Below are 20,421 nucleotides of genomic sequence, written 5' to 3'. Positions count from 1 at the left end.
TATTCAATCAAAACATTATTTGAATTCGGGTAAAAGATTACATAGAATAAAATTGATAAACCCAAATTTGATAAAATATAGCTAATGAGCATAGTTTTTTTATACTCAATTAAGAGGTTGTGGGTTCGAGTCTCTTATCTTTAATAAAAAAAAATTTGATAAAATATACTTTAAATTTAGATCAAATTTTAAATCGAATCTTAAACATTTCTACTTTTAATTAGTTGCAATAACAAAATTATCCACAATGACTTGTATTTTGTATGTTCATATGAAGTTATCATTCCAAAATAATTGAAAATCTTAATAAATTCTCCTAAGTTTAAAATAATGTTTTTTTTAATGAATTTCAGAAATAGCAATATTGAATTATTATTATTATTATTATTATTATTAATTTCGAAAAATAAAAGAGAGGGCGGAAGGGACGGAACGTGCTATTCTAACTAGTACTCACCCAATTCAGGTGAACGCAGTTTGCATTGTCCATTACCATTATTGCCGCCCACTGTGCCTTGCACGCTACCTGTTTGATGTAATACCCCTTCCCCACTTCCCCCTTTCGTTCCGTTCGAATTTCATCTGAGAAGCTCAACAAACAAATAATGTGGAGAAAAGTAACCTCCACTTCCTTCTCTTCTCTCAAATCCTCCCTTTTCTTCACACGCCTCCATCTCCAGGCACTCTATTCTCTTCATCTTTTTTTCATTTTTTCATTCAATAAAATTGAACATGAAATGATTCTGATTGATGCATTCTTCTGACGTTGACCTACTTTCAATTTGTCTTTTGAGTTCAGCAAGCTTCTAAACACAATGCCGCCTCTGCCTCCGCCGTCTCAAGATTTGCCACCATAGCACCCTTGCAGGTCTGATTCCATTTCCGTACATATACTCTCTTTTCAGTCTTTTACTTTGTACATTAATGACTTTCAATTTTTCATTTCCACTGAATAGATCACTTAGAGAGTGGATATTTCCACTCCAAATTGATAATATTACTTCTATTTAGGAGATTTTACTCTTAATCTAAAGCTTATCTATCACAGAATCTTATCAAATTTAGAGTCACTAACAAAATTGGAGTGCCAATGTCGACTCCCGATCACTTAACCTCACTGTGTCATTAACAAAAACTGATCTCCTTTTTCCTTTGATGCAGGAAAAGGATGGAAGGTGTCCCTTTATAACATTTGTTTTAGGTAATGATTGTGCCTTATTTGTCCTCAAATTTAATTTTGGGAGTTATATCTGAGGTTTTAAGTGTATTATCCAAGTAATGAACATAACCAGGATGACAGTGGCGTAATTGGATTTCACTTTGTAAGAAACCAAGAATAATATCGAAGGGTATCATGTTGTTGCAGCTACATGGTTAATAATGGAGCTTAGAGTTCTAGGATGTTTTATGTTATTCAATTAATTATTTGACTGTACATCTGGAAAATTTTATCGACTGTTTAGCCAATATGGAAGTGATTTGTGAAAGTTTACAAAGAGAATTGGCAGTGGATCAAAGTAAATAATTTTTTCTTTCCTTATGATAATTTAAGTTATTAATGAAATAATGATGCTAAATTTTTCCTTGCTACTATTTTTCTTTTCAGATATATGTTTGCTTCAAATATGTGATTTAAAATGTTGTTCTTATGTCCTAAGGTGGCCCTGGGAGTGGAAAAGGTACTCAATGTATTAAAATTGTTGAAACCTTTGGATTTAAGCATCTAAGCGCTGGTGATCTTTTGAGAAGGGAGATGGTTTCCAATAGCGAATATGGGTAATATTGTCTTATCCTATTCTTATTTATCTGTTTCATTTGTGAGTCTTTGGGATATTAACAATTAAAATGGCAAAACAGCTCAATGATTCTGAATACAATTAAAGAAGGAAGGATCGTTCCCTCAGAAGTGACTGTCAAATTGATTCTAAAAGAGATGGAATCTAGTGACAACCATAAGTTCCTTATTGATGGTTTCCCTAGAAGCGAGGAGAACCGCATTGCTTTTGAAAAAATTGTGAGTTTGACTTTCAACCTTTTTATCACTTAAACTTGCATTGAAGGAAGTTCGTATTGAGTTATTTTTGTGTCAGCACCTATTTTACTTGAATTTATGTATTTAACTTACTGGAAATTTGTTATACATTCTCTAACTTGTTTGCAAATGTCAATATTGATTACTGAGCAGTGTTTTATAACAGAGAGTTCTTTTAAATGGCAAAAGACCTAGATGTCTCAGATTCAAATTCAAAAAAGAAGCTCCCTACTTGCGGGGGATAAGCCTTTTAATACACATATAGCCATATACTGCCTTCTAGGCCCCACTAGGTGGGAGGCCATCCATTGTTAATTTTTCTATGTAATAAGCACTCACTGTTCCATACGCAGTCTGGAGCAGAACCAGATGTAGTACTTTTCTTCGATTGTCCAGAAGATGAGATGGTGAAACGAGTATTGAGCCGTAATCAGGTTCTAGTCAAATTCTTAGAAATTTAATATACACTCCTGATATGAAAATACTGTCTGAATCTGGTGCTCCTTTTATGTCAGGGGCGAATAGATGACAATATAGATACAATCAAGAAACGTCTTAAAGTATTTGAAGCATTAAATCTTCCTGTCATTGATTACTATGCAAAGAAAGGGAAAGTTCACAGGGTAATTCTATGTTGTTTCAGTACTTAATTAAATTTAGGAGAACTGACCTTCTTTAGTATGTCACAAACACACTAAAACTTAAACTACTGTTGCCTTCTTTAGTTTGTTGCTGCTTCAAATTGTCTATTTGAATTTGTCCAAGTGGAAAAATTCAAAAGCAAGTCTTCTATGGGTTTGACTGAAGTGAGGACTGAACCTATGGTTAACCTGTATGTTTGTACTTTCAATATGCAATTGAAGGTTTTGGAAAGAAGGAAAGAAAATTTAGGTTCTGTCCAAAGGATTTTATGTCGCTTTATTAAAAACACTTAACCCACTGGTTTTGGTTTTGTTATGTGATTGCATGCTATATGATGAACATGTTTGTTACAGTGACAAGCTAATCTCTGCAGATTAATGCAGTTGGAACAGTAGATGAAATATTTGAGCAAGTTAAGCCAGTTTTTAAGGCATGTGAGGTATGTCTTTTGTTGTTATTTCTTTTACATTACATTATCATATTCCTGATAGAATTATGGCTGCTTCATGGTCATGCTTACTACTAGCATTTCCAAATAAGCAATTAATAATTGACTGCACTTATTTGACAGCCATAACCATTGATTTGTTTGCCAATGACTTGTATCATCTATACAGCAGAAGGCTTTCAATAGAAGCTGATTGAATGGGTTGGAATTTGGAAACATTGCACAGTGTATTGAAATTTGGGTTTTACAAAGGATCATATATACTTCCAGCTGAATTGACTCTGACTCAAGTTCCTTGGCTGATAAGCACTGGAATTTCAGTCCCTTTAAAACAGTTGACTCAAAGTATTGACATTTACATGCCAACCATTCACAGTAGATAGCTCTTCTTGCCTTTTTTTTCTGTCTTTAAGTGTTTCTTACATGCAATAAACAGCTCATGCCACCAAGAGTATGGCGGATGGATCAAAACTATCCCCAACAGCAAAGGAATTGTCAAGTGCGCAGATCTATTTTTTGGTTAACATAGCATTTGATCTTTTGTAATTTGATGACAAATACTTTGCTGAAACCCTTTGGGGTTTTGTTAACACAGAAGTTGAAACAAGTTTGACAGATTTTTTTAGTGTTGGACTTGTTCTAAACTTTTAATCTTTCTTTCTTCTATTTTTCTCATCATCGTCGATTTCTAAGTTAGACAAACTTGTCTGATTTTGGTTCAATATAGAATGGAAGTGCTGCAATACTTGGGAAAATTGGTATGGCCATTCAGTAGCATAATGGAATTAAATCATTATCATGGAGTGCAAACTTGCATCCCTTGCTATTACCCTATTACACATTCAATGAAGAGTATTCTAAAAATACTGATAAAAAGAATCAAAAGAGAAAGTTGTGTGACTAAAAATTAATAGTTTTAAATTATTAATTAAATAAAAATTTCAAAATTTTCCTCTTCTATTAATTACGTAAAAAAATAATTGTTAGTAACAAATGTACTTTTTTGTTTTAACAAAGAAAAAATTTCATTAAATAAAAATGAGTTATATATGAGATTACTTGGATCAACATCATTGAATTTACAAATAAATACTGAGAGTACATAGGTAATTTACTGAGTCTCCCTTGAATATGGTAATTATCTCCCTTGCCTCATCCAATTCACTCTATTACTGTGGATTTTTTTAAGAAATTGACTTCAAAATATAACTATGGAAGAGTATGCATTTAAATTTTCCCACGATTAGAGCACAAGTTAATGGAGTTTAAGAAATGTTCATAGAGCATATCCGCTATATTGCTCACTAGGTGTTAGTGATGTGATTGGGTTTTATCCACAGGCAGTGACTAGAATGATAATAACCACTACTCTCCGACCACTAAGCTTTCCTCCAAGGTTGTGCATTCTGAGCAAGAAGAAGGAGAAGAACGACAACAAAAGTAGAACCAGGAAACTGAGCAAGTGGCAAACAGAGACCAACCATAACATTTTTTCCTTCCCAAAATCCAAATCAACCCCACTTCTCATCAATCACCAACCCAATCCCCAAACAAAATCCCAAGCACTTGAACAAGTCCTCAACGACCTCGAAGCTTCCCTTGAGAAGGGCATCACTATTGAACCCGAAATCTATGCTTCTCTCTTAGAAACATGCTACCGTTTTCAATCCATTCACCACGGCATTCGACTTCACCGCCTTATCCCAACCACCCTTTTGCACAGAAATGTTGGTATATCCTCCAAGCTTCTTAGATTATACGCTTCTTTTGGTTACATGGATGAGGCACATGACCTGTTTGATCAAATGCCTAAGAGAGATGAATATGCATTTCCATGGAATTCACTCATTTCGGGGTATGCTCAAGCTGGCCTCTATCATGATGCCATAGCACTCTACTTCCAAATGGTGGAAGAGGGTGTTGAACCCGACGTGTTTACATTTCCTCGGGTTCTCAAGGCATGCGGAGGAATTCGTTCGGTCGAAGTTGGGGAAGAGGTGCATCGCCACGTGGTTCGTTCTGGTTTTGCCAGTGATAGATTTGTCCTCAATGCACTCCTTGATATGTATTCTAAGTGCGGTGATATTGTGATGGCTCGCAAGATTTTTGAAAAGATGCCCAATAAAGATTCTATTTCGTGGAATTCAATGCTTGCAGCTTATGTTCATCATGGCCTTGAGGTTGATGCAATCAACACTTTCCACAGAATGCTTTTGAAAGGTTATGAGCCTGATTCTGTTTCCATATCGAAAATTCTTACTGGTGTGTCATCATTGATTCTTGGGGCCCAAATTCATGGATGGGTGATCCGGCGTGGGATTGAGTGGAACTTGTCAGTTGCTAATTCCTTGATCAGAGTGTACTCCAATCATGGCAAGTTAGATAAAGCATGTTGGATATTCAATGTGATGCCAGAGAAGGATGTTGTGTCATGGAACACTATAATCTCTGCTCATTGCAAACGAAGAGAGGCTCTAGATTATTTTAATCAAATGGAGCATGCTGGAGTAAAACCTGATAAAGTAACATTTGTTTCATTATTATCAGCTTGTGCTTATTTGGGTTTGGTGAAGGATGGAGAGAGGTTGTTTGCTTTGATGTGTGAAAAATATAAAATAGAACCAATTATGGAACATTATGGTTGTATGGTTAATCTTTGTGGAAGAGTAGGAATGATTGAAAAGGCTTATAGCATCATAGTGAATGGAATGAATTCGGAGAATGCTAGTCCAACTCTCTGGGGAGCTTTGTTGTATGCTTGCTTTTTACACGGAGACGTAACAATAGGAGAGATTGCTGCAAACAAGCTTTTTGATTTGGAGCCAGACAATGAACACAATTTTGTACTTCTCATGAAGATCTACGAAAAGGCAGGCAAATCAGAGGACATGGAGAGAGTTAGATTGATGATGGTAGAAAGAGGCCTGGATTATTAAATAATTATGCAGCAGAATTCTAAAACTGAAAAGTGCAATACATGTTTTCAATTCCATTTTGTCCCATGCAAAAGTGGTTATTTTAAGTAAGGATTCTTTAATAATGTATACTGTACAGCATCACCACATAGCTTGCTTGATAAAACTATACCTTGGCTTTGTCTGTCTTCATCTCTATTATCAATTACAAGGGAAAAACAATGTTTGCTGGGTAGTGTTTGGAATTTGTTCTTAATACATAAATACAAAGACAATGGAGACACTAGGGACAGAGATAAAAACACAGTTTTATCTATTTTTCTACTTTTTAAGAGAGAATACATAAATTGAAAAAAAAAATCATCTTTGTATCTATCTTACACTTTGTTTGGATGTAGGAAAGAAAATAAAAGGTAAAAAAAGAAGAAGAAAGAAAATAAAAATAAAAGAAAATAAAAGAAAAAATAGAGTTATTTTTAGTGAGAAAATTTTTACATGTGGCGGTCACTTTATTGGTATAGCGCTATACCAGATAGGTACCGATATCGATTAGATATTTTATCTTATTGTATGAGACTAAATATCCAAAATATGACTAAATATCCAAAATATCCATGACTTATGTTAGAAGGACCGAAAGAATAGTGAAAATGAAGCAACTATGTGACTAAAAAAGGAATGAAGCTTGACACTCGGTGCACAAAAATTGGTTGAAGCTGATGGGTTGTTTGTTTTAAGCCCTGGCGAAACATGAACAAAATATGGCTTCATTTTTTTCTGGTATTCATGAATATTTGATGTAATGGATTTAACGAGGGTAAAGATGGTTTATGTTCAATGAGGATAAAAAATTTGGTTGCCGAAAAAAAAAAGTTAACTACTAGTTCGATATCCGAAATGTTGACAAAAAAAGTTCTTGAAAGATATTATTAATAAAATAGCCTATGAATGATTTGAAAATACGATAAAAAGAATTAATAAATATTATTTTTTTTTATAAACAACAAAAAAAATTTTCATATTTAGCAAACGGCTTATCTATTATATCTAAATTTTTATAGTAATATTTGAATAAATATTTAGAAGGTGCACAAAAAAATTTGGAATAAAATTTGATTTTTATATTTTTTATTTAAAAAAAACATAGTCATTCACAATAATATTTTTTTAAAAAAATTCACTTGACAAAAAATTATAAATTTTAAGAATGAAAAGATATTATTTTTTTAATAATAATTGTAAAAATTTATATCAAAATTTAATTTTTAAAATTATTTTTTTAGAATATATATTTAATATCTAGTTCTTTATGTTGTATTTTAAAATTTTTCGAAGACTTATTTTTTATTAGTATTTTTTTGAATTCGTAGTGTATTTATGCAATACCATTTTAATAGTTTACTTTTTAAAAAACCAAAAACTTCTACGACAAAAAAAACTTTATTATTCTCTTTTAATGTCCCTAACTTATGGTACTTAATTGATTGCTTACGAGTTATGACTTTTTTTTACAGAAATAATCTTCTCGACACATTTACATTAATAACATTCCAATATTTCCCGTTTCCACTTTTCATGAAAACTGACCAAATACTCTACATCTTTAGCTTCTGTTCGAATCAATCAAGTTCCACCTTCAAGCTTTTTCTCAAAACCTCATGTTACCTACATTACTTTCATTACTTGCATATTAACTTTTTAGGAATACTTTGGCCAATTTAGTATATCTTAACCTTTACGCAACACAAAAAGACTAAACCCTTTGTCCACATATTTTTATCACTAAAATTACTCAATTTCTATCTCAATCAATGTATGAATTATTTTTTTCCACTAAATATTTCTAACTAATTCCTTAATTGCCTTATTTGATTACACCCTTCGTGGATAATGTCAACAACGCAAATTTCATATATTTTGTGATTTATTAGTACATTCTCATCATCACTGACCTACTTCTACATTGCAAGGTCGCTTATTCATCTAAACCATCAAGTGTAACTGGAAAAAATCATAAAACACACTAATTATTATCCATCTTGACTCTGATAATATTCTTATATGATAAATTCTTTGTCAAATAATTGTTTTTTCTTTTTTTTTTACCTTTTACTTGACTTTTTTTTTCCCTTTCACTTTCAATCAATACTACTTTCCTTTCCCATTTTTGGTCTCATAATCATCCTTGTCACTGTATATATTTTTGAATTTGGATTCTCTAAATTTTAGATTTTTATTTTATAGGATAAAGTAAAATCTCTTACCACTAAATGTTTTCTCTCTCATATTTTCTCTTGGTTCCACGTATAAAATAAATGGTGATAGATTGTATTTTACTCTCTAAAGTGAAATTCAAAATTCTATATCTAATGCTTTTTTTTCTTTTTTTGTCAAATAATTAATGATTTAGTTATTATGACTTGTCCAAATTATTGTTCACAACGGTTTCAAATTTCAGACTCATTGTCCAAAAAAGGCCCAAGCACTCTGGCCCATTATCTCCAATTCCATAATGCAGCGGCCCATACACTGAGTTGTTGAGCCGCCATCGCAAGGTTTATACACTCAAGACATCCACTTAGAATTTTCAATCTACATGCTTTGGTTAAGGGGACATTCAGTAAATCTCTCACAATGTTTTGCATAATCACATCATCACGTCAAAAATAGTCGGCAAAATCTGACCCTTCAACATATTTTATTTAATATCAATCGGTCCAAAATCATTCTATACCAGTATATCAGTCAAGTAAACTAGTACATGTGAAACTTTTTCTATCAAATATAGTATTTCATTTATGTACGGACTATATATTTGTGTTTTTTAGAAAGAATTACTAGGTGGTTAAGTGTACTTTGCCATCAACAAGAATAGATAGATAAAAATGTGTCTTCATACATTGTTGTTGAATTTGATTCACGTTTCTTGGATGCATTGTATGTAGAAATTAGCATCAATAGTTTCTTACCCATGAAAAGTCACAAAATTCATTGACATTTTGTAATATTACTGTTGAATCAAGTAATTACTTGAGGCTTACTTAAAACATTGTATAGAACAGAAGTCTGCTTATTATTGACCAACAAATTGCTTCTTCCAGCAAACTTGTAAAGTTCTTAACGACGTGTAAAATAGTGTTATTTGTAGAATTTTGGACCATATAGATGTGTAAAAAAGAAACACTTTTATAAATGGGGTTTTATTAAGATGAGGCTGGGATCCTAAACTTATGGTGAAATATATGTATTATATAAAAGTAAAACAATTGGTAACTGTGGAAGAAAACAGATAACTGAATTCTCAAGTGGTGGTCGCAGCCAGAGTATTTTAGATTTCATGTATTAATTAACACACCATTACTACATCTAATCATGTGCTTTATTATTCTCATCTTATCGCTTTTTCTCCACGAAACAACTACTAACTTGTGAGCATTCCCTATTGATACTTTGATTCTTTTCAAATGGTGCTTTGTTCTGAAGCATAAAACCCTCTTTCAAAATAAGAAGGTGATACACAATGTTGAAGTAAGGTAAGCAATTAAGTAAAAAACAAAATACAAATTTACATATAGAATTAAGTCTTGCTGATTGGTGTTTCAAAATATTCTCCTAATTTAATATTTTACTGCATACATTGAATTATGCTAGAATGTTGTGTAACTTCAAGTTATAGCAAATTATTTTTTTGAGTTAATAGTCAAATTAGTTCTTAAAAATGTTTATTTTTTAAATCCGTTCTTAAAATATTTTATCAATCAAATTGGTCATTTAAAAATTATAAATTAATTATTTTTGTATTTTAATTATAATCACTTAATTAATAATTTTCGTCATCGATTGTTAATATGGAATGTTAACTCACATCATATATAACACCTAGTATATCCAATTAAATGCTGAATAAATATATTTATGAAAATTTATCAATTTAGTGTCGGTAGGATATATTAAGATTAGATCTATATAATTGAAAAATAGACTAAATTAATAAATTTTTATAAACATATTTGTTTAGGGTCTAATTAAATATGCTAGATGTCATATATGTTGTTAATTAATATTTTTTATATCAATTATTGATGAAAACTATTAATTGAATAATAAAAAACAAAAATAATTAAATTATAATATTTAAAAAATTAATTTGATCAACAAATTTTTTTTAGGGAGAAATTTAAAGAATAATTCGATTCGTAGATGAAGAAACCTTTGTCTACACTGATCAAATACAAAATGAATGTCATTGCATTAAGTTATACTTTTTGTTTTTTTTTTTAATAAATTCGAATATCTCATTAATTACACACACGAATATATTGCGTCTGATATAAGAATAATGAATGAACGTGAGAAGAGGCTTATTTCATAAATAGGCATAAGAAAGCAATATATAGCCCAAAATTAAAATTAATAATAAAGAAACGAATCTCCTTGAATAAAATAGACAATATATATTAAGTCAAGAGTAGCAATGTGTAACAAGCAAGGTACGTAATTAGTTACTTAAAGAGAATGGTTGTATTAATTAAGCTTAAAGAGAAGGGCTTATAACAAAGTGGCCTATATATCCAAGCTAAGCTAATAATTAATAATAAGCTTGGCTAAGGCATTGGTTAATCACAATTCACATGGTTTGCCTATTAGGCTTACCTATTACAAGTGCTATATATAGAGCCATATAGGTTAAGTTAGTGGCCTACTATTTTGATAGAATAGGGTACCAGAGAGTAGACGGATTTGACCAATAAGCTAACTTATGTCATTAACTAATCTCAATTGTTTTCAAAGAATTTTCTCAGATGCTTTTCCATGACACCACTATTATTCTTTCCATCTAAACTATGAGTTGTATTTTAATTTTTTGTTTTTAAAACAAAAATATGGTAAATATATATTTTTTATTATAGAAATTGCAAAAACAAAATAAAAACATAATTTTTTTCCAAAAACAGAAAATTATTGTATGTTCATTATTTCAAAAAAGTATTTTTATTTCTTCATCTTTATATTTTTATTTAAAAAAATATCATCCAAATGTAGTTATTACTAGCTAGTTACATTAATTTTTCTCATTTATCATATCGGATCTCTATTCTCTCTTCATATATATTGAATATGCGAGATCCAATATATTCCTATCATATGCCAATTTAATTAATAAAATCACGAGTATATATTCAAATAAATTTTTAAAAATTTCGTATTGTACGTTTTATCTTTAAATTTTTTTATTATATTAAAATATTTGGATTTTATAAAAACAAAATATATAAATTTTTATTTTAATTAACTTTATTGTTTTTATATGAATAAATCTTAAAAGAATGTGACAGAAGTTTTTTAAAATTCAAAAATTTTAATATAAAATTTTTTAAAACATAAAAATATCTGAAACAAACTTTTTTAAATATTTATTTGTGTTTATTTTTTTATATATTGGTATAATTTTAGTATAATACTCAATTATTAAATTTTATGATTTTTTTTTAAAATTGTAAGAATAGAACAATACGCCTCCTTGTATTGACAATATACTCCTTTTATATTATATATTTTAATACAAAAAAGTGTATTATCAATACAAAAGGATATATTATCTATTTCTATTATTTTAAAAAATATTATAAAATATAATGATTGAATATTACACTAAAATTATAAATAAATAAAAAATTAGCCACTTATTCGAGCATATACTCTCAAATTTTTCGTTCCCACATACTCTATTAATATAATATTGTTACATGTGTATAGATACTCAAATTCGAGAAATTCCTTTTGAACAATCATAAATTTAATAAGTCATCAAATTCTATGAGAGACCTAGGACAGTGTGCCTAGATGATTTCACGTTTCGTCCATGAACAAACAACTCAATCATATAGATGGACTGCTTAGGGTGTGCACTATGCGTAAACCTTATTAATATATAATTCATATTTTTATCTTATACAATTGTGATAAAATCGCTTGTCCCCTTTTAAGTTGAGGTAAATTTTACATATATTTTTTTTTGTTTTGTTTTATATGGAAGTTTTTTCGTTCGAGATAAAAAAATCGAATTTTGTATTTTTAAATTATAAAAAAAAATATTATGTTATAATATTTAAAAATTTAAACCGATAAAAAAAATATACAAATGATTATATTTATAATAACTATTAACTTTTTTTCATGTATATGTAATCTTTAACATAATTTTAGTAAATGATTTTGAATTTCTTAATTAATGTACAAATGTCTAAAAAAATACTTTTATATATAATGATGAGCTTATACCGCTAAGGGTGTAATCGGGGTTGGTTAATTCGGATTTACACGAAAAGTACACTTGAACTAATTAAAATACAATTGTGTCAATTTGGATCAAATTCAGCATTTGTTTAACTCAGACTTAAACCAATTCAATTAAAATAAAACCGAACGAGTTTGGATAATTAGGTATTTGATTAAAATTTAAAAAATAAATAAATTATAAAAAATTATAGAAAATAACAAAAAATATGATAAATATAAAAAAAATAAAAAAAATTATAAATTATCATTACAGATAAATATTATAATAAAGTAACATTATAATTACAAATTAATATCAAAAGTCAACACTACAAATTATATTTTTAATTTAATATATAAGTAATCGAGTATTCAGGGTTGGATCGGTATTTATAAGGCTAAATTCAATATTTATTCACTCCAGTTAAAAACATGTTTAAACAATATTTTAGCTTAGGAAAAGTCTAGGGCCAGCAATTTTTGTATTTTCTAGCCAGCACTTAACCATCAAATCAAAAGTGAGTGATCTCCCACCATTAGATGTAATCTCACACAATTAAAAATACTATTGATGGCCAATTGATAGTTACAAAATACCAAAATTATTGGCCCCTAACATTCCTCTTTAACTTATTATATCCGGTTAAATTGTACGGAGAAAAATATCAAAAAATCATTAAAATTTATTGTTTTTGTTTATTAGTTAACTATTAATATTTAAAAATATAGAATAAAATATATTGTTAGATTATTAAACTAAATCAATTTGACAAAAAAATTAAATTAATAGATAAATAAAAATTAAATAAAAAATATAGGTAAACATTGAATTTAATGAACAATGAAGTTACCTATTCTGTAACTTTCTTTCTCCACTTGTGATTTTTGTGATTTTTATTTTATTGGATTAATTTTAAAATTTATTCTTTACATTGTTTACGAAAGTTATTGTCTACTTAACAAAATCACAAATTAAATACAATAAATTTTAGGATTTTATTAGGTAGATAATGACTTGTGTGAACAATGTAAACAATAAACTCTAAAATTAGCCCAATAAAGTAAAAACATACTACACCTCCAAATTACCTACCTAAAACTTAATATTATCTGCACACCTATTAAATTGAATATCTAATATATGATATATCTATTGTTCACATTATTTAATATTTTCATTATACTTTTTCAAAATTTTAATACCCCACCATTTCTCTTGTATAGGTTTTGGTTTGGTTTTGTTAGCATAATTGAGTTTTCAAGATGCGCATATATATACTCCTATACATTATGCATGCAAAACAAGACTAATCACTAAAAGCAGAATGAATTAACTTGATAGGAACCATTAAACACATATACGAAGAAAAACACTACTCTATAGTGTATGTATATAACTTGAATGGTAGAAACTCATGTGCAAATGAGTCGTAGTCGTATTTATGTGAAGTTGTTAATTAAAAATCATTAAATTAGTTAAATTATATTTTTCAACTATCAACTTCACATGAAAATAATTGTACACAAGTATTCATCAACTTGAATTCATTCAAATAATCTAATTAAGATTGATGGATCTCTAGTAAGAAATCTTGTTAACAAGAGCGAGAGCATTGCTATTCATCCAAGCAACATTAGCAATACTGGATTGGATCTTCTTCTGCAATGGAACCCTCACTTTCATTTCACCGATTCCATCCGTACAAGTGTACTCATCCGTAATTGCAGCACTCATCCATGTCTTTATGCTATCCCATTCAAACCTCTCCTCCACCGTCCTCGTTCCGTTCAGCCGCGCCAACTGCTTTGCAGACTGCTGCAGCCGGTCCACCGTGTCGTCTATGTTATCCCGGCAATCCGCCAGCACCGAACTCTCCGCTTTTGTTAGGCTCGTCGATTTGGATAGTTTTGTCAGCGTTTTGAACGAGCTCTTCGCAATCATTACCGTTATGTTAACGGCTACTTTTGTGAGTGTGACGCGGTTTGTTTTGACTTGCCACGCGTAGTGTGACAAGTAGTTGTAACAGAAATTAGGGTATGTGGTTGAATTGCACTCATCCTTTATGAATTTCTTGTATGTGTTTATGGATTTTTGTGTGGCGGGAGAGTAACTTGAAGATGATGTATGAACAAGGGTTGAGATTAATGCAATGGATACAAGTATTCTCAACATTATTGATGATAATGATGATTATCTCTAGTATTAATGTATTAATGCAAAGCTAGAAGGAATGTAATGGTGGGTTTTATAAGGAAAATTTGTTATGATGAGTATTTGAGGTTCTTAGCAATGATGTGGTGGAAAAAGAATCAATGAGGAGGAAATTAATTAAATCATGAAGATGAGTAATTAAAAATTGCTGGAAAATTCTGTAATGTTGATAAGCCAAATCTAAAGCGTGGAAGAAGGGGATAGCACATGCCACATGCATGGTGATGATTTCATGGATACTGTTTTAGTTTCTTTTCTATGAATGTAGCATCATGAATCACAATTTGATTTAAAGGAAAATGGAGTATCTAGCTAGCACATGCTTGACTTTTAGATGTATATATTAAATTAAATGCATTTACGAGTACATATTACGCTACAAAAATATAATATGGAATAATTAATTCTGATTAATTAAGCATGTAGTTTATCAACTAATTATAGTGACAATGTAAATCCTCATGGATAAAATATTATATTGAAAAATAATTAAATAAATAGAGGAGGAATATCCATGCATGCATGTCAATGAAGAGTGAAGACTGAGATGTAGGTGGAAACCAAAAACACAGAAAAGGGGGCAATTAATAATAAAAACAGTTAATTAAAGTCCACAAATTAATGTAGAAGGGCAACATATACTGAATCAAATAAGTTATATAACTGATATGGTTTGAACTCTGGATCAAAGATAAGCAAGGAAATTGGAATCAAGGGATGAGAAGGGGAAAATAAGAGTTTACTATTGCTACTAGCTAGTTTTATTCTAGGAAGAGGTCAACATTTTTAATGTAGAAAGAAATAATTGGTTAATATTAATTTAAATATAACATAAAAATAAGAAAAAATGTTAATCACTTAAATTTTTTATTTTATTTTGTTTTATAACTATGAAAAAGAGTTAATTCATAAAAAGAAATCATTACTTTAATATTTATCAATACTAGCGTTTCAGTAGTTATGGCCGACCGTTTTTTACTTTTTTTTTATATATATTAATTTATTAAATTTAAATATTAAAATTACTATGTACAGATATTTTTGGAGCAAATAATTTTTAGTAATTTTGACCAATATTTAACCAATACGAATATCAAACTATTTTTAATAAATAAATTTTATTAATTTATGTGTATAAATTTTAATAAATATAAATTATATGGTAAATTATATATTTTTTTTGTACAAATTTTATATAAATATAAGTAAAAATTATTACTGATTAAATATTAGTTTAAAATGATAATATTTATTAATTATATAATATTATTATATAATTTTTAATATAAAATAATTTTATATATATATTCAATTATATAATATTATATCAATAAAAATAATTAATTTTTTTATTGATGGCCTGAACGGATATCCAAAAAAAATAAAATTTAATAATTATCTAAAATATTTTATATTATCAATATATTAAAATTAAATTTCATATAGTATATAATGCATGTATGTTAAGTAAAATATTTTAAATATAGATATACTTTATATATATGACGGAAAATATAAAATCAATCATCGTTTAATAGTAGTTAACATTTTTGTATAGAATTAATATCCTAAAGGTACTAGATTTTTTTTAAATGCCTGGACACAGCCTTTAGAAGTTTAGCACAAGTAACATCTATCTCTTTTGGAAAAGTATACGAAACTAAGAGGTTATCAATGAAAAACTAAACAAAATCATATTAATTTATATTAATAATTAATTTTAAATTTTTAAATTTAAAATTTAAAAAATTTAAAATTAATTAAGTAAATTTAATTAAAACATATAAAAATCTTCATCTTCTCTCTTATATTAACCTACCCACCTTTAACAATCACACACATAGACCTCTCTCTCTCACTGTCACACTCTCTCCGTCTCCCCACCGCACTACAAAAAAATAGAGTTATTTTAATACTTTATTTTTTAACACCATAATTAAATGTCAAAATTAATATATATTTTTGACAAATATCACAAATGTCAAATTTTCTATGTTTTCTTGATAAATAATTTGACAGTAGAAAATTACTCCTCAATTTTGAAACTCATTTGTTTTCAATTTACTCCACTATTTTTTTTTTCTTCTTTGGGCTCTGTTAATTTTGACATCACACTACTCTCAGTTTAAGATTATACTACTCATTCTTTATCTTCAAAATCTCAATTTATTCTTTAGTTTCAAGATCTCATTTCATTCTTTGTTAAAATTTTTTGTTGAAAATATTTTATAGTCAATAAATGTCAAAATAAATAGTATTTTTGACAATTAATAAGTATCACAGAAAATATGTTTTCAAAATTTTCTAACAAATTATTTTTGACAGCCAATATTTATCAAAATAAGATTTAAATTTTTTTTCACAATCACTTATATGTTAAAAATACTATTTTTGACAAAATTTTTATTAACATATTTTCATAGTTAAAATAGTGTCAAAATTTATTTTTTTGACAAATTTTAATTTTCTTTTACACATTATAACCCTAAAAAATAATCTATATTGTTGTAGTGTCGCGACCCACTCCTCTTCTATTACGGACATCTGGCTCGTCGGATTCGCCACCGTCGACAAGAACCGCTTCCCTTTTGTGAACCAAATGTGTTACCGGAGCCGCAAAACTTATCTTCACTAAAACATGTTGTCCATTTCATGGCTATGTCCTCAAATTTGGGTTTAGTTCACACATCTCATTAAAAAATACACTTATAAATATGTATGCCAAATATGGTTGTCTGGATGGCTCAATTAAGATATTCTTAGAAATGCCAAATAGAGACTCTGTTTCATGGAGCACTTTTATCATTGCCTGCGGTCTTCATGGATGTGGTGACCAACAAGCATTGCAACTTTTTCATGAGAGAGAGAAGTGAAGTCAGATGCAATTACCTTACTTGTTGTATTATCTGCTTGTAATCATGTCGGTCTTGTAACTGAGGCGCAACTGGTATTCAAACAAGTGAGTGCAGATTGTAAAATTCAATTAACCTTAGAGCACAATGAAAGTTAATTGATCTTCTTGGAAAGAAATATAAAAAAAAAACATTCATTTAATATGAAAAAAATATCTTAATACTTAACAAAAAAATATCCAGTTATATTTTTGCAAAAATAATTAAATATCTATAAAATTTTAAAAAAAATATGAAATTCTTAAAGAATAGGGACATTCACATTTGTAATACAAAAAAATTCGAAAAAGAAACATTCTGATACTTAGCAGAAGAAACATGCATATATATTAACTCGTAGAGATTTTGGATTCACTCAAAAATATTTGGCTAGTTTTTGGCTAATACCCTCTTAGTTCCCTAGCATTGTTGATCTCTTTTATAACAGCTATTTTGTTTGAAAGAGATTTCACACTTCAAATTAAAATAAGATAGTAAAAACAATTCTTCTTTCAATATGCGAATAAATTATTATTTATATTCACAAAAAAATTTAAATGCTAATAAATATACTCACAAAATAATAAAATTAAAATTATATTCATAAAAAATAAGTTTTATACGATAAAATTATTCAAATTCTAAAAAGTTATCCAAAATTCTAAGTTACCTTTCTTCCACCATTACTACCATCATTCTCTATCTTATTCCCTTTCCAACAACCACCAGTCATCACCCTCATCTTTATCATTGTCGCCAATCTCAACCACTTGTATTGTCGCCTCCCCAACCGCAACCACACAGTAGCCCATCCCTCACCTTCTCCATCTTCGTCTTTAACTGCAATCGCACAACCCCATCATCATATTATCTCATCTTCCTCGAATCATCTCTAATAATTTCATTTTCGAGATGGAGAATCGCCATCATCTCGGTCTTAGTACACCTCAGCTCCAGCATCGAGATGTCAAGATCCTCCAAGCTGTTCGTGATGAATTTTTTACGAGTAGTGGATTGGATTCTTCGAGTTTACACCGTAGATCCAGAGAGTGAGAGCTTCAGCGAAGTATATGGTTACTTTACGCATGGCTCTAAGAACTCGATCTGCTTTAGAGCGCCTCCGCAAGAGATAAGTTGTTCTGATAAACTGCCTCCGCGCACGCCATGTGTGTGGACGAGTCGGATCCCATTTTCCTGCGAGTCAACCAGGACGAGTGACTGAGTTGAGGAGGACGATTCGGCAGGCAAGGGTTTCACGTGCTTGGAGGAAGGAGATAGAGAATCAACACTGACAGGGGCGGCAGTATATATTGCCTTGCTTGTGATGGATTTGAGGTCGTAGTCGGAGGAAAAGCTATCCTCAAAAATCCTATCCACGAAAGTTGAGATGGTGGAAAGAGAAAATACAGAAAGAGAAAGAGAAAGAGAAAGAGAGTGCAAATAGAAAAAATACAGAGAGAAAAAAAAAGGGAAAACTATTGTCATAAAAGTAGAGAGAAAGGTAATTTTAAATTTTTGAGTAGTTTTTTAGAGTTCAAATAGTTTTGTGATAAGGAGTCAATCTTTTATGAGTATAACTTTAATTTTATTATTTCATTAGTACATTTGTCAGCATTTAAAATTTGTATAAATACAAATAGTAATTTATTCTTCATTATGCTATCACTACTACTTTAATCTAATAATTTTACTCATTTAATTATATACTTTTTATTATTTGTAAAAAAAACGAAATTTATTAGGTAGTCAAAACTTTTTTATTATTTTTTATTTTATATTTAAACTAACACTGACAACTTCTCTTCTTGTTTATACTAAAAATGTTGGCTTCCTAATACTCTCTTTAAAAAAGAGACGAAATTCTAGATGGCTAACTTTTTTTCTTGTGAGTATTTTACATAGATATTCAGTTACATCAAAATTATTTTAAAAAAATTAAACTCTTTGTTTAATATTGAGATAATGTTAAGTATATTCATAATGAATATAGTCAATATACCCTAAACCATACTCTTTATTATATATTATATTAATTTGAGACTCAAAACGTAGTATATATTGAAACTTCAATTCAACTATATATTACTGTATGCGTGTAATTTCATTTGCTATGCTATCACATATTAAGCAATGTGTCACGTCCAAGCCTCTCCAAAATCAAAACACATCTCCTAAGAAATATTTCTTCTTTTTTCCGTTAATTTAATGACCTACTAAATTTAATTTGGATAATGTATTTTGAACATTAACATTTATAACATATTTAATATATTATCATATGTTATTGGATCCAGTAGTGTGCAATTAACATATACTAAATTAATTTTCATTTCATTATATTATTATATATTAAAGATAGAGTAGTCAGTGAGACACATACAGTGTCCTACAGATATCAAGGATAAATAGATATTTGTCTTAACACATAATCACCAATCCCTACATAGAGTACTGAATAATAAGAAAAAAAAAAAATCAAATCACTACTTATCAACATTATTAAATACTAGCTAGTATCTTCCGGAAATTTCGTGCATGTCAATTCACATTTTTATAATGTATTTATAAAAATGTTTTGTGGCAAGAAGTAAAATGGAAGTTGAGTTTGGAAAAAAATTGGCATACACATACAGTACAATATTATCTTAGTTAATGCTTAGTAGAGAAGTGAAGTATTAATAGAATGAAAATTTGATATTAAAAATAGCCTCTTCTTCTTTTTTTTTTCCTCTTTTTTTTTTTAGAATAGAAGAAAATAATGCCGATTGCAAAACGAAATTTTTAATTGATATATATATATATAGGCATAAAATTAAATAAGTATACATATAAGTGGAAAAATGATTTCTAACACGGACATGATATTAATAAACGGGTGTGAAACTCAGTTATGTATATTGATATGTGATTTTTACATATTCTAAATAGCTTTTATTTAAAAAAAAAAAATTGTGGCTGAGTTATTGCCGGCGGTGTTAAGACGGTTTCTTTTAAATAACTCT

General features: G+C 29.0%; 3 protein-coding genes across 7 annotated transcripts; 2 read left to right on the top strand and 1 right to left on the bottom strand.

The window, feature by feature from the left end:
* The first annotated feature begins 436 nt into the window (after positions 1 to 436).
* Positions 437 to 3,747, top strand: LOC112737397 (UMP-CMP kinase). Of its 5 annotated transcripts, none has more exons than XM_072211282.1 (9): positions 437 to 680; positions 800 to 868; positions 1,168 to 1,201; positions 1,659 to 1,776; positions 1,858 to 2,014; positions 2,386 to 2,466; positions 2,548 to 2,655; positions 3,048 to 3,113; positions 3,295 to 3,747. In XM_072211282.1, exons 1-9 carry the CDS (start codon positions 606 to 608, stop codon positions 3,313 to 3,315), a joined length of 729 nt encoding a protein of 242 aa, XP_072067383.1. In that variant the 5' UTR covers positions 437 to 605; the 3' UTR covers positions 3,316 to 3,747. The 5 variants fall into 5 exon arrangements, with proteins under 5 accessions (XP_072067383.1, XP_072067382.1, XP_025643075.1 ...); XM_072211281.1 differs by having other exon boundaries at positions 3,292 to 3,747; XM_025787290.3 differs by having other exon boundaries at positions 1,162 to 1,201.
* A 422-nt stretch (positions 3,748 to 4,169) lies between these two features.
* On the top strand, positions 4,170 to 6,272 carry LOC112737396 (pentatricopeptide repeat-containing protein At4g25270, chloroplastic). The gene has a single exon (XM_025787288.3). The coding sequence runs from the start codon at positions 4,475 to 4,477 to the stop codon at positions 6,056 to 6,058; it is 1,584 nt and encodes a 527-aa protein (XP_025643073.1). The 5' UTR covers positions 4,170 to 4,474; the 3' UTR covers positions 6,059 to 6,272.
* A 7,423-nt stretch (positions 6,273 to 13,695) lies between these two features.
* LOC112735773 (pectinesterase inhibitor 4) lies at positions 13,696 to 14,753 on the bottom strand. Its single transcript, XM_025785278.3, has one exon. It carries the CDS (start codon positions 14,487 to 14,489, stop codon positions 13,896 to 13,898), a length of 594 nt encoding a protein of 197 aa, XP_025641063.1. The 5' UTR covers positions 14,490 to 14,753; the 3' UTR covers positions 13,696 to 13,895.
* Positions 14,754 to 20,421: the final 5,668 nt, after the last annotated feature.

Source organism: Arachis hypogaea, chromosome 13 (genome assembly GCF_003086295.3).
Source record: "Arachis hypogaea cultivar Tifrunner chromosome 13, arahy.Tifrunner.gnm2.J5K5, whole genome shotgun sequence".
Lineage (NCBI taxonomy): Eukaryota > Viridiplantae > Streptophyta > Magnoliopsida > Fabales > Fabaceae > Arachis > Arachis hypogaea.
The sequence above is the reverse complement of the archived record's forward strand: the minus strand, read 5'-3'. Positions and strand labels throughout refer to the sequence as shown.